The following is a 15,675-nucleotide window of genomic DNA, read 5'->3' on the forward strand; positions in this document are numbered from 1 at the left end:
TGAGGGATGAAATCTATCACCAGGAATCGCTGAACCATCGCTGATGTATTTACTGTGAATTTAGATATGAACTAGCAGCCAAGAAGAGCTGAGAAGACAAATATTGGTGGTCAAAACTGAAATCTAAACTGTAATATTGTCAATACTTTGAGTACAAATGGAAAATATGACAACAAACACCTTCAGTAACATTATGCTATACAGAGAACGAATTGAGTTCATTTAATGAACATTAAACGACTAACAAATGTGTTTCACCTTCAACTTTTCTGCATCAGCAGCTCCAAACTCTTTCCAAATATATTTTCACAACACTGCTGTTCAAAATATTGTAAAAATAACAATTAAAGCGGTGATGCAGAGCTTTTAAGCAGTCCAATCCCTTAATTGAATTGGCTTAACAGAAATAAAAGTAGGCCTATTTAAAGCTATTAAGAGTGCTAAGCAGTGGTGCAACGGATCATTGTTGATCTGTGATCTGTATGAATCCCCACGGTTTGGCAATGCATGTGAGCCACGGAATTAAAAGTTTAACACCATTGTGTGCGATACGGCTCTACTGCTGCAGACTCCAAATAAAGTGTTGTAGAGATAAAAAGACAAGACAGAGTGTTGTGTTTGAATTTTAAGTGCAAAGATTAAAAGAACTGATATTTTTTCGGTTCAGAGTGATGCATGAAACATTCTCGCATGGATGCACAGAGAGAAGCTATCTAGGAGTTTGGAAAGAAGAAAGTTTGCAGAGGCTGATGCAACACTTTGAGGGAAAGTTAGTTTTGGTTTAGATCTTGACAACTTCCGTGTGTCAAATATCACGTAATATGGAGATAAATTCTACAAATGTAATAATAGTCTGAATGTATTTTAATAAATATGTATCAGTATGAAACAAGTGGCCTTTTATAAAGAAATTGGCTATATGGTGTGGATTTTTCACTGTTCATTGGCCTATTTGTATAACGCAGGGCTTCGACTGTCATTGTGTTAGCTTATATTTTGCTAGAACCAGCTGATTTGTGCTTCTAATGATCTATTATGTAACGGTTGTAACTTTATTTAACAGCCAATTTCACACATTCAGTTTTAATCCTGAATCCTGTAACAAAGCATATTGTTGTTGTTTAGCCTGTAACTAGCACAAACACATGCTCTACTAGTGTAGCCAGAACAAAATCTGTTTTATGAACAGGCATCATACATAACTAATTCAATAAAGTAAAAAAAACTTTGAGAAAAACTTGTTTTTGTAGATGACAGTTATTTTATCAGGGGATACAGAGGGATTTATGTTTTCTGTTTGTTATGCTGGGAATAAGTGGGTTGAACAGATGCTGGTTTTTCAAAGATGCAGCTCTATTCATAATAGACTGTTGCCATCTGATACATTAGAGCACTACTGAAATAAATGAGTTCAAATTGAAATGTCTGTCTGTTGTTTATTAGAATATAAGCAGTTATGAAGAAAACTTTGGATGCGATACATGGGAATGCATGGAGCAACATTTATTTATTTGTTTTGCCCTCCTTGACTCCAACTGTGTGATGATCTGAATTCCAATTTGTGTGATCCGCTGCACCCCTAGTACTGAGCATCATTTTATTCTGCAGGAATACAACACTGGTTTAACCTCTGTATTAGGAGATCCTTGATAAACCAGAAGAGTTTAGTAGCAAAAAACTTGATCAGGACATCCCTATGTCAGAGTGTGTGTGTGTGTGTGCGTTAAAGTATGTGTGACACAGCATACAAAGTCCACCCCTTTACCTACAGGTGTATCGCCAGGAGCCAGCTACAACAAGGACAAAATTACAGCATGGAAAATGACGTTTTTGTGGGCACACAACGCAAACGTATACATAAATGTGTGTATTTAAACAATATTCACTTAATGCACTCAGGCTCCTTGTGTCTGTAAGCAGACATGCATAAGCGGAGGGAACAGTCATTTTTGTCTGAGCTAGGTGGTTTTGTTGTACCTCCTCGATGTCGTTATCCAGAGCGATGATTCCCAGAGGTGCAGTGAGGTTAGCACTGGCTGAGATAGTCGTGCCGACGGGGGAGGACTCGCTCACGTAACCCTGATAGGTGGCATACTGGAAATATGGCGCCTGGTTGTTTTCATCCAGGATTTCGATAATGAGATCTGCGAAGGCAGGGAGGGGATGACCGTTGTCCTGTTCAGCCTGGAGAGTAAAACAAATAAAAAATAACAAAAGAGACAAGAAGTTTTCAGGATTCAGCATGTCAAAAAATATCTACAAGCCTCGGAGAAGTTTACATTAAGTATATCTTAAACCCTACTTCCCAACTCTTATAGAGGCATGAGGACAGAAAGATTTCATTTATCAGAGTGTCATTTCAATAATAAAAAAGCACTAAATTGACTAAATTTAATCAGGGGTCCATTTAGGATTAGGCCTCTGTAATTACCAGAGCACTTAACGTAAATACCATCATTTATAGGAGAGAGGTGGTAATTAGTGGCTCCTACTACTCTGTGTAGTGAGTGACTTACGATAGAGGGAGGCTCATTTACAAGCTAACTAAGCCAGTGCTAGAATTAACCAATTAACTAGTAATTTGGCCCTGGTCTACATTGCTCTTTCTGCAGACTAATTAATCTGCAATATGTGTTTTTTATACATTGCTCCTGTTCGGCTGGGAAAGCTGGAATGAACCAGGAAAGCATCTGATATCATAAAATCCAAACTGAAAAACTCTGCATCTCAGTAACAAATTACTTTTCAGACTTGCAGAATGTCAGCCCCAGAACTCAACACACTTTAATGTTGAAAATGGTAAATGGACTTGAGCTTGTATTGCATTGTTGTCTTTTGACTCAAAGCTCTTTTGAACCACAGGTCACAACTACACACTGATGGCAGAGTTTGATGTGTAAAGTGACCATCAGAATGAACTCATCCCATACAAAAACATTCATACACTACAGACAAAGCAGCGGGAACAAGTTGAAGTTATGTGTCTTGCCCAATGACACGTCAGTCATGATGCTGCAGGAGTTGGGGAGACTACGACTCTACTAACTGATTCACAGCTGCCCAATCAGGACATCTCAATATCAATATTGTCAAGTAAAATCATAACTTTTTAATATATATACGATATTACAGAAAATTCACTTACACATCTACACATGTTATGCTAAATCTGCCTGCCAGTGGAAAGGGGTTTTGAAGCATGCTGTTGTCTGTTTGGAGACCAAGAACTATTGACGATCATATTAAAGGTGGCTTTGGTTGTATGCAGGAAAAAAAAAACATCTGTGTGTAGAGCTGCAGAGGAAGAAACCATTGCTAGACATGCATCCAACAAACCCATCACCTATCAAAAAAATCCTTTAACTTTTTATTGGTCTCTATATAAACACATTCTGTTTATCGGTGCAGGAAACAATCTCATCGTAGGAGTTGTCCTTGGACTCCAATCTCATATTGCATCTAAATTTGCCAGTCCTGAAAAACGAAAACTGGGCCATGATATATATGTTTACAGACTTCAAGATACCAGAGCCGAGATGTCCTACTTTTTCTGCTGCTGACTTTTAACAGTAGCCACATAAAAGGCTCATGAGATATTCACCACTGGCCAGATTGAAGCTAATATGTCCCAAGATTTCAGAAAAAGAACATGCATTGAAGCTCATTGCGCCCACCCTCGCACAAGTGATATGTTAACTAACCTGCATCATATATCGGACGGTGTTCATTTTAAGTACACAGAGCATCAAGCTGTTTCGAACACCCTCGATCACCAGTCGGAAACATTCCTTCCCATTTGACTTCCGGCACAGTAGGATGACGACACAAGTGTTTAAGAAACATGAAAAAACTTTTGAATAATGTCAACCAATCGGGCTTAAATTTGACACGGACGCCGTGAGACCATATAATAAAGCGGCTCTGACCAAGCTATCTGCAATCTTTTCCTGGTTAGGACATACGCCACTAGTGGCTCACAGACAGGGGTCTTCAGAAGCATTACAGATATATGGAGAGAGTGAGGTGTCATCACTTTAAGCCACGATCTGAACTAAGGCCCCAAACTACGTTAACATCACAGGGCGTGTGATGTTGTAACAGAAAAACATAACCGTACATCTAAATACTATTGTGCACAGGGATTTAAAAAAAAACAATTTCTTTTCATGGTCTTGTGTGTATATTGCGCAATTGTTGGTCCTTTTGGAGACACATCCAGCTGAATGATTTATATCTGTTATTGTCATCCACACCATGTTATACCAGCCTATCTTGCCCAAACATCTCATCTCACATATCTTTTTACCTTCATCGGAGCAATAACACTAGAGCACCCACACTGCTCTGACCCAATGATCCAATCTGCTCACAGTAACACCCGAGGGAATGGTGCTGTCACTGACGGACAAAGACTGTGTGCCAGGATGTTCTCTCCTATTTCTCGACATTCACACGCTCATTTTCGTGCGAGAGGGAGGGAAAAGACAGTGTGTGGGATTACAGTGTTCCCTTGTGATTTAGCTCTTTAGCGGTGTCCCTGTTTTCTAGGAGGCAGTGCTAAATGATCTGCTCGCTGCTGCTACGGCACACAGCCTGCTGGAGAGACACTGCTGGCAAAAGTCAGTGTTTATCACTCAGTCTTCATTCCAATGTCCTGACTCTATCATCATTATAATGCTTTCCTCCGTACCTCAAAGCCACCCTTTTTCTCTCTTTAATCAGACTATTTCTCCCCATCAAGTCCACCCTTGTCACTTGTCTTCATTTCAACCTTGTCTTCTTCTTGGATATGGCTCCATCAGGCTCATTCATTACTTTTGAACAACAACAGATGTGTTTTCTAAGATATGCTCATGGTACACCACCATGTATACTTGTCTGCATCCGAGCACTCTCAAAACACCAAAGTCTAATTCTCAATACGGCCTGTCTGGGTCCTCCAGCAATGATTCCTCTTCCTCTCTATGATTCAGGTAGATAAGGCCCCTGCCATATTTCTCTATCTATCTTGGTATTTCCTGCTCCCTCTTTGAACTGTGTTCCTTCCTCCAGCTATACACCGTTCTCCCACAGAAATGCATAACGTCTCTCATCAGATCAATCTCTCCTCGCCTCCCTCCTCTGGTGGAAATCAGCTCTTCCTCACATCTCTCTGCTCCCCAGCCATCCAGGTAAACAGCACGTTACGCAGCACTCAAAAGGTGTCTGGAGGTTAGTAATGGGTAGATGGAGAGTTCATCTGCACTGCTGCTCTGCACCAGCGAAAGCACAGAGGTAATCCCTGGCTCTGCTTTAAATTGGGATTCACAAGAGCGCAGCGGCCTATCACCCTGCTAAGTCCATAAATCACAACATCTTTTTCAGCCCCGTCTCCGAAGCAGCTGCAGATAAGGTTAATGGCCTCCAGGACTAAGGTTATCTACGTGGAGTGGTTAAGGTTGCATGCCTAAGTTCCTAAAATTTAAGTTAAACTTTATTTGGCACAAGAATTTTAAAATATAGTAGTGCAGAGATGTTTAGTGCAGAGGTGACAGGAACATTTATTTTACTGTTAGAGGACTCCTGATTCACACAATCAAGCTCTATTAGCAAGTATAAGCAAGGTAATGCAATAAGTAAAGTAATATAATTAAAAGTTCCAATGACTTCTTCATGACTAAAACGTTAGATGACCACATTATTGTTATAAATATTTAATCAATCCTGTCAGTTAAAGAATATCATCATTTTCGGCTGTGTTTGATATAGATTTTTTTGCTTGTTTTATTATTATGTGACATTTTCAATGTGATCTTCCGAGGGACTGCAAATGTAAACTAGCTTAAAGCTAACTCTGGTACAATGCATCACATTTGCAGTGAAGGCAGTGATCCATGTTTAATATTGTGCATGGTCCCATTTACAAATAAATATTAAATGGGATAATTATAAGAGACTATAATGTTGTGAAACCAACTTCCATTACAAATATTTTTTGGGGGTTTCATCTGAATGCTATTTGCAAACAGCAGTTCACAGCGAAGCACCAACCACAGACTGTAAATATTACTAGACAAGCCTGAGCGATGTCACCCATCTGTTACTGCAGTGGGCCTTGGAGCCCCATCTGTGGCTGAAAATGCTTTCTCAATCAGATACAACCAGATCAGCTACATGCCTTATTGTGAATGACGAATCAAATCAAAACGAGTTGCCAAAAAATTGTGTGTGTGCCAATCGAAACATAAGCTAGTCAGGCCAATTCTGATTGTAAACAATTGTGCAGTTAAACAGTGTTTTTGTATGGGGTGTGTATTTGACTTCCTGTGCTTCTACAGCCAGCCTCAAGCAGAAACTGGACGATTTTGTTCTTGCTTAATTTTTCAACACTGTGGGTTGCAGCTTGGTTGAAACTCAGTTAATACTTTTAAAACAAACCAAAACCTCATCTTTATTGTGTAAATAGTGTTTTCCCAAGAGTTTATTACTTTAGATGTTTAAACTGTTAGTGACTCATAACGGTTTTTACAACAAGCAAGCCAATGACGTTTTGTAGTTCAAGCCAACTGGTCAGCAGGTCAGGTTTGACAACAATCTCTGACAACCACCTTGAAATATTCATGACATAACACTGGAGCTATGGGTGCACAAGTAAATTAGTGAGAAATGTTAAATTGATTTTTTTGGTTTACCTTGATAATGAGTGTGAACCTTTGATAAAGGTCCCTGCTTATTGGTTGTAGAACACGCAACTCCGCAGTGGTTCTGTTCAGGGAGAAATACTGGGCATGGGCAGCTGGATGACCTGTAATAAAGGAAAATGCAGGGATATGAACTCAGTCTATGACACGTCAAGTGATGAACTCAGTCTATGACGTCAAGTCATAGTATGCTAACCGAACTGAAGAACATCAAACTGTACAAAATCAATGTGATGAAACCTACCAACCAGGATGTAATAAAGGATGCCCGGTCTGTTTGATGGGGGTTGTATGTTTCTGTCCATGTCCACTGCGCGGATCGGAGGAGTCACATTCAATGGGTTTAGTTTGTTCTGCAACAGGGGGTTGAGGGGTCAGCAAATAACACAGTGAAACAAATGCATGCAAATCCTCTTTTTTGAGTTGACTCTGTCGATGTAGCCTTTAGCTTCACAAATATAGTCCTCTTAAACATATTTGAAGCTAAAACCTGGCACGATAGTGAATCTGTGTGTCTAGTGAGACACAAAACAACAGGTAAAAGGCATAATATCTGTCATGTAAAACGTATTTTGTGTGCTGCAATATGAATATTTGATCACAGTGTAACCCTATAATACTTCAAAGTCTGCTCCTCCAGGTGTGAGCATTATTCTCGATGCCCAAGACTCTCTTCTTTTCCTATTAAAACTGTTTGCTGCCTTAAAAGTGGTGAGAGAAGCTGCTGTGATCGAGCGTTCTTGAAGCTTGCCCTGGCTCCACCTGCTGATACTGTAGTCCTCTTAATAATCTTGCTGCTGCTGTCTTTTCTACATGCTGTGATGTGCACTGGGCAAAGATTGCAGTTCTGCCTCTGGTTGCCAAAGCTGCAAAAATAAGAAGGCTGCAACCAACACTGAATATTAGGCTTGAACAATATATATATATATTTTTTTTTTTAACGATTTAATACATAATGCATGACTGTTGACTTTGTTTGTTTGTCTGTTTTGTTTAAAATTATTGCATACAGTAGCCTATGTGTGGTAAATGGCTGAATAAAATACACTTCTGTACATGTCTACATACATTTAAAAAACATAATTCCTGGCGTAGGCCAGTAATCAATAACACACATTCGAAAAGTACTTAATTATTATTTAGTTGATTTTTTTTCTCATTGGCATGTTTCTTAACGGTCAGAAAGAGTTTGACTGCTTATGTTGCTGTGTGCTGCTTTTCCTGCTAATGTATACACAGACACCATCAGCGCTAATTACACAGCTCTGCTCCTGCACTCCCTCTCCAACATATGGCTAAGTGGGAATATGTTTAGCACATCACATTTACGAACACCTCTCCTCATGCAAAATGCCTCCATATGGCTCATACAGTATGTGTGAAAATGCTAAGCGGCATGTGCTAAACTTCCTTAGCGCAGACAGGCACATGGCTAACAGCTCTCTGGCAGAAAGAATCCTTCCCTGAGGGGGTATATTTATATCCCTCAGCTCTGGAGTAATCCTTACACCCCTCCCTAACCAGCCCTCTTGCTTTTACAGTGTCTGGAGGTGCGCTAAATCAAATCCCCCTAGCTCTGCACAATGATGATTAGCTATAATACCCTCCTCCAGCAGTCATTATCCAGGGGACTCCAGAGCCCATGTTATAGCCCCTGCAGGGCAAAAAAATATATACAGATCAACTTAATAATGCCTGTCTAGCCATTGTGGTTAATTACAATACACTCATCAATTACTGTATGAAAAGACAAATTTCCCTGTGGAAAGACATGGTTGCATAATGGTTACACTGAAGGATTTGAAGAATTGGAAAGAAATACAAAAATTGGCAAAGCTTATGTAGACCATTCCTAAGTAAATGTTTTGATTTTAAATGTTCACCGTTAAAGGATTTTGAGATAAGCACAATGAGAGGTTAACGTTAAGAAACTTAATTTATACACTGATAGTTTTCAATGTAACATCTCCATAATGCCCACAGATGTGTAAGATGGAGCTGAAGATAGGCTTTGTTTGCAGCACTCTTTATTGTTGCGGTCTTTATGTGTCTGCATCGCCCTCCGTCAGACCTGCAGTTCACACTGTCAGTACACGGACAGACCGTTCAAATTCAGATCTCCACAAATATTAATGTCTGAAAAATCATTTTGGCTTCTCCTAAAGATGCATAAGTTGGGTTTAGTGTCTGTTACAGACCTACAAAGAACAAAAGGCAAATAGAGCTGGATCACTACCGTCTCATTGAGCTATGACCTGCAGAGTGTTTGTAGTAAGCTCTACAGAAGTGCACAATGGCTGATGCAGAGAAATTTCCAAACACAACAAAATGGTGAGAAAACCCAAAAATACAGATGGTGATGAGTGAAATAGAATATCTTAAAATAGGTGATGTGCCTGCTACTTTTTCTGCACCTGCATAGTGTACATGAGATTTAAAAAAAGACAGTTCACAATTTTTGGTGCCTGTACCATGTTATTAAAACAGATATTGACAGTGTTTGACTTTGTTATAGTCAAGTGTAAAAATCACATTTCTTTATATTTTGGAAAATTTGAACTTGAACCGTTTTAACTCAATAACTCAGCAAGCTTTATTCTCAGCTCCATAAACAGCTTTTAAACATGTACATCATGTTGAGTATTGCAAAGTTGTTGTTAAATACTTTATTAATTCTGGTTCGCACTCTGTTATTTTAGAGACATGCTTCTCACACACACAGTCCTGTATCACACACATGCACAAGTAGGACCTGTGGACATGCATTAATGGATGTCAGATTGCAGCGGTTGCCTCCACTGGAAGGATGGGGGTTCGGTGCCTTGCTCAAGGGCACCTCTGTAGTACTCGAGCAGTGGTCTGGTACCTTTCCAGCTACCAGACCAACTTCCATATTTTGGTCCGCATCGGAACCATACAGTGTTTAGAAGGGACAGAATCATGGCCAACATTTTCTCATACTCATGCAAAAACTGGTGCTGCCAGGTGCATATTTAACAGTCTGCAAACCTTTTATCATAAATTATATATGTCATGCAAAAACCTTAATGGACAAACACAACTGCTACTGACCTTTGCCACTCCCCATTAGTTTTATATACACACACACACACACACACAAACTAGAAGCTGTAATGCTTAATATGGAAAAAAAGACACTTAAAGTGAAAATAACTAAACTATGGCGGTCTAACATCAGAGAATGTTCAATTCAAGATTCAAAGCATCCTGCTTAGATGACACCATAATGTGAATTCAAGTTCCGACTGGTCTAGTAAAAGAAACTAGAAACTCCAGAGTATTACTGCAGTCCAAGCACATTGATATGAAATCTATTCAATCCAGTCGAGACCCCAAAAGATTGTGTTATGTAGTCAAACACCTTTAAATGGGAAAATAAGACTTAAGTAGACCTTTCGTTGAGTTTGTTTCGTTTCCAATGACCAGATTGTACACTAAACCACATGAATGACAAGTCTTAAAGGTCAAAACAAACTGATGGTGCTGCACGATTTCTGTTTAATGAAGTTAATATGTCTGAAGCCTCAGTTCTCCACAGAATGGACCTTAAGGTGGAATGGATTTGTTGTCTAGTTCTTTCTAGCCTTATTTTGTTCAATCAAAAAAATGTGAGCAGACTGCTCCCTTCACTTCACTTCATTCTAATGGTCTGAGGACGCAAAGCAATACTAAGCGGATACAGATTTCCAGACAGTGATAAACAGTTTTAGATATTGTTTAATTTCCATTACGGGATATTTTGTACTTTTCACCTCTGAGTTTTTATCACAGTCGCCAAACCATGTTTGTCTCTATTTTCTATTCTTCTATAAACTCCAGCAGTGTTTATCTGTCATCCCAGGTCAACTCAGCCTTCAGCTCTAATTGCTGGTCCAACAGACCAGAAAAAGCCCCTGGAAAAACCACACTGAGAAAAAAACAACACAGCTTAGTGTGCCTTCAGGTGAGGAGACTAAAACTAGAAGTAAAGGGACAATAAGGCTTATTATCAGGTTTGATATATTTGAGCAATAAACAGGAATGTACCCATGAAGCGTTAATGTGTCACAACTGTGAATTATATGGTACAATGCACATACAAATGGATGACGAGAGATAACAACACAACCGGCATGCAGGGAAATACAATTATGCACATATGATTAAGAGGAGGAATTGTGTTAGCGTGACCTTGAGGAACAGCAGTGTGTTCACACCTGCCTGTCCAACTAGTTCTTACCGGTTCAGTGAATTCAGGGATGGCGACTCGGTAGGTGAGGGGGTTGCAGTCCCGGGTGTTGTTCACAAGAACACAAGGCAAGAACATGGGTCCCAAGTCGTCTCCGTCAAGAACATCCACGGTCAGCGTTGTGGTAGCCGTGCGTCTGTTGGGAGGGTACGGGGCGCGGTCCTTGAGGATGGGGAAACAAATGTTTTCAATTCCAACCTTCAAATCCTTGGAGCTTCTGTTGCTTTGTGCAATGGGGCTACATGCTGCTTGGGCCAGACACAATTGAACATTTTTAAAAAGAGAAATCTGCAGTTGTTCTCAACCGTATTGAACAATAATGAACAATAGGGTTAGAAAGAGCAGTGTTTAAAGATTTATTTTCACTTTGGTAGTCCAACTACTAAGGGGAACTGACTCAAGCAGGGGGTGCACGAGGAAGTATGCACACAAAAACCATTGTCTTATTTTCCATGTAATTTTGTTTTAATGATAAATGATCACAATAAAGACAATAATTGCAATATAAACACAAAAAGATACCTCCAATAGAAAATGCTTCATTGAAATACCACAAAAACTACTACCATTCTGCCTCTGACTTTGCCAATTGTATAGTAGGAAATTGGGTTGGCACCTGTGTTGATCAGTAAGTTTTGCCACCCCAGGCCAATATGTAAAAACCCCTTTTTGGTAGACATGTTTTTTTTTTTGCTAGCAGAACATTATTGAAATACCATGTTTTAGCACACTGCATTAATACGGAGAAAGTAATTGAAGCGCTTTGACAACATAATTCATCTACTACTCCAAACTTGTCCACATCTTGGAAATATACAATTCCTGTTCACCAATGTTTGTTTGTGTAATACAAATTCTATTTGTGCAAATGAAATGAAAATGAAAGACTTTCTGTGAGTTTATTTTGGGTGTCTGTTTTTCTTCATGTTTTGTTATATTCTCAATTCCTATCCTTGGCAGAGATTGAAAACTCAGGTAGAAAAGGCTCTTGTTTGGGCGCACATTTAAATGGAAGAGAAAAGCGGAAAATCCAACGTTGTCATCAGACCACTTTAAACCAGACAGAACAGCTGTACTCCTCTTGAACGTTTGCTTCTTTACAAAATTATTCTTGGCAGCAAAACATATCTTTACAGCAGTTATCCTTAAAGATCCCCCCTCATGGTACGCCTGCTTCCCAGAGTGTTACCCAGAGAAGTGAGCAGCAGAACACTTCAAAGATTTGCGTTGTCAGTGTAATTGAACTCTTGACACAAGCGGTGCAGAGTTCTAGTAAATACCACGTCTTCTTTCTTTTCCCTTGCAACAGGAGTCTGACGTTCCTGTTGCAAGAGAAAATGAAATCTCCCTTGAGGACCTCTTGCCTGGCTAAAATGTTGAGTCTGTTGCTCCCTCATGCAGGAAATGGAGAGAATTGAGGTGGAATGACTGCACAATCATCCTGTCCTGCTGCTCTTTACGTTTTTTATTTTGTTGTATAGAGTGTTATATTTTGCCTCTGCATGGTGGGGTTAATGATTATGCAACCAGTGATTATAATGATAGGAGTCATGATAGGTGTTGCTCTGCATTTTTTGTACAGAGTGTCTTTATGTAATATGTGTATTATTATGACATGTATTATGTCATAATTTTAGAGTAAGCAGGTATAATGTATAGAAAAGCTTACCCAGCCGGGGGGGGGGCTGAGCCTGACATGTAGTGCAGGTGTTATCATTTGATATATTTGGACACAAAACACAGTTGGAATCTACGACTACACTTGCATCCTTGACTCTAAAGTCTTCTTAGACTGAGCCAAGCTAGCTGTACTTCCTCAAATTAGACTTAACATTTCTACCAGGTAAACAAGTCCAAATAAATCAGCACAACATCCCAATTATTTCTTGTCACAAGTCTGTTGACATTTTATCTCCCAATATCCATGTTTTAACACTGACATGTCCTGTACCATTTCCCTTAATACTATATACAGTAGCATATTCTCTCTGACTATAAAACCAACTAGAATAACAACAGATACTGCAACAGTGATAGACAGCATATTCCCAAATAAAATACTAAGTGGACTCCTCCTTACTGATAGGTGACCACTTTCCTGATTTTGCAGTTTTTCCAAAATGTTTTAGATTACAGAATGATATGAAGTCTATCAGATGCAAACTGGCTCGACTTAGACCAGCAGAATCTAACTAACTATGCAGACAAGGATTACTAAGGGTATAGAAAAAGCACGCAAAAAGAACAATTTGTTATATAAGAGATATTTAAAACAAAGAACAGAATTAGAAAACAACTATAAGCAATAGCCTCCTTGGAAAGCTTGGATTCAACAATCAGAGTGACTCTCTTGTAGCTCTGCATTAAACAGAGACATTATCATGTAAAAGAGGGTAACTGGTGGGACATGGAACAGTTTTTCTCTAACTGAATTCATGCATTCTTGGCTCGTGGCTCCAATTCCACTTAGCATTTGACATTAGACATTAGCTTTCTAATAGCCAAGGCTAAGGGACTAACAAATACAAAATTTGTTTCATTATGACTCAAACTTGAATCGTCGCAATAACCTGTTTTACAGTATTTTCTCAGTCATGTTGCCCAAACATAGGGTGAAGGGAAAAATGCTCTCCCAGAAGAAGTCCACATGCTCTGTTATGTAAAATTCTAGTCTTACAAACTACAATCAGTTATCTCAGAGAGGCTAAAAACAGCTTCAATCACTTCTATAAAAAGGAAAAAATAAGAAGTACCAAAACCTTTGAGGGTACAATCTCCTCAGTGTAATAGTGCTGACCATGAGCAATCTCTGAAGAAGTACAAGTTAAGTATGAGTAAAACAACTTTTTTTCTCTTTTGTCCGTACACTGACGGCCTATTTAGAAATGTCAGATTACTTTTGAAATCATCCCTTTTATGATTTATAAAACAGAAATCCAAATGAATAGTTTCCTAAATCATGACCACATTTCTTCAAAAACAAAACACTGCAGACCTTCCCTTTAAACTCAAGAGAAGTGGTGCAGCTGACTATTGACTTGAAATTCAAATCATTGAAAACATCGGGGAAAAAAAAGTTGGAGATGCCAGTCCTTAAGTGCTCAAAATTCCACTCTCCAATTGAGAAATCGTGAATGCAACTGCTGCCACTAAACACAAAACAGATCTTGATATATCCGTTTGCTGGCATTAAGAGTTCTTCACCTCACAAGGTGAACACTGAGGTAAACAACTTCAAACCAATACAAAAAGCGCTTTTTGAGTGGCTTTTTGAACACTTTCAGGTCCCAACACACCTTGCTCTTTGTAATATAATAATTCCAAAAAGCAGGTAAAATACTTTTTTCATTGTTCGGCTATCAACTTACATAGCACATGAAGAGTCATATGCAATAATATGATGTGACTGTTCAGAGAGAGAGAGGGAGAGACAGCGAGAGAGAGAAAGAGGTAGAAATCTGGTCCATACCTGCGCCAACCCTAATGACAAGACTTATCAAAAAAGGAGGGTTTCAAACCTAAATACTGAGGGTCTCCGTGTCCTCGTGTTTTTTAGGCATGAATCTATTTTACATAACCAATTGGTGTCATCAGGCTTCATTTTTAAGTATAGTTGATAATATTACCCAGAGGAGGCAAGAACTCAACCTTGTGGCACCCCAGGGCTATCTTTGGTGTGCATAGAGGACATATCTTTAACATGTCCAAACTGAGATTGCTCTGATAAATAGGACTTAAACCAATGCAGGCCCTATAATTCCAAGTAACTGTTTTAGTCTCTGTAATAGGATGTGATTGTGAATTGTGTCAATGCAGATGATCTTACTTACATTGGCTTGGACCAAAACCAGGTAGCGAGTTCTCTCCTCATAGTTAAGCCTCTCTGCCAGAATAATGTGTCCTGACAGGGTGTTTGCGACGCTCACTGTTCTGTTAGAATCCTGACAGAGAGAGAGAATTTATGTTTAAAGACAGAAAGAAAGGACTCTGTGAGAAAAAAGTCAGGATCTTTGGAGAAATTTACAATGGTGTAGAGGGTGTTTATCATGGCGTGACTTGTCCATATACCGGGTCATTGGGGTTATAAAGGATGCCGTATTCAATATGTCCATTGGGTCCATCGTCAATGTCCGTGGCGCCATTATTTCCTGAGAAGCCGGTAAAAATGGTCGTTCCAACTGGTGTGAGCTGGAGAAGTATGAGCACAGGAAAAAGACAAGTCAACAACTCAAAAAGCCCCCTGTGAGTAAAACATCTACTTACAGCTGAGAGCTCAAGCATATAGCTATTACTGCTGCCACTTCCGACCATTAGTGTACAAAAGAAAGAGAGAAAAAAAAAAAAAATTTAAAAAGGGGAAATGTTGCAGTCAGCAGCAGTTTGAAGTCTTGCACAATGCTGACTGAATAACAAAAAGTAAGTATGAAAACCTCTGCTGTTCCCCAGAGCCCACAGCTAAGTCCACAGGACTGAGCGTTGCTTGTTCAGAAGAGAAGTTGACGATAATGTAGAATGACTCACAATACTGTTGGGGCAGCTGCATACAGTATGCCTATGATAACACTATGTGACGTGAATTTTGAACACACCACGTAATAGAGACTCAACAAGAAAGTGTTACCTAATCTCAGAAAAACAAGACTGCAAAGTCAGAAAAATTATGTAGGTGATGATTATTATAGGTGATGCAGGTTTGGTTTGAAAGGAAAGGGTTGTCCTTTCTAGAACTGACAGGATGTAACTGAA

General features: G+C 39.3%; 1 protein-coding gene across 1 annotated transcript in view; it reads right to left on the minus strand.

The window, feature by feature from the left end:
* Positions 1-15,675, minus strand: part of LOC306835872 (protocadherin-15-like) — a 210,301-nt gene that overhangs the window by 94,327 nt on the left and 100,299 nt on the right. The window contains exons 8-13 of the mRNA XM_079362649.1: positions 14,998-15,117; positions 14,760-14,870; positions 10,921-11,091; positions 6,925-7,033; positions 6,672-6,784; positions 1,978-2,184 (exon numbers count right to left, since the gene is read on the minus strand). Coding sequence (XP_079218775.1) covers positions 1,978-2,184; positions 6,672-6,784; positions 6,925-7,033; positions 10,921-11,091; positions 14,760-14,870; positions 14,998-15,117 — 831 coding nt within the window. The remainder of the gene's footprint in view (positions 1-1,977; positions 2,185-6,671; positions 6,785-6,924; positions 7,034-10,920; positions 11,092-14,759; positions 14,871-14,997; positions 15,118-15,675) is intronic.

Source organism: Symphodus melops (genome assembly GCF_947650265.1).
Source record: "Symphodus melops genome assembly, chromosome: 15".
In the NCBI taxonomy this organism is placed as follows: Eukaryota; Metazoa; Chordata; class Actinopteri; order Labriformes; family Labridae; genus Symphodus; species Symphodus melops.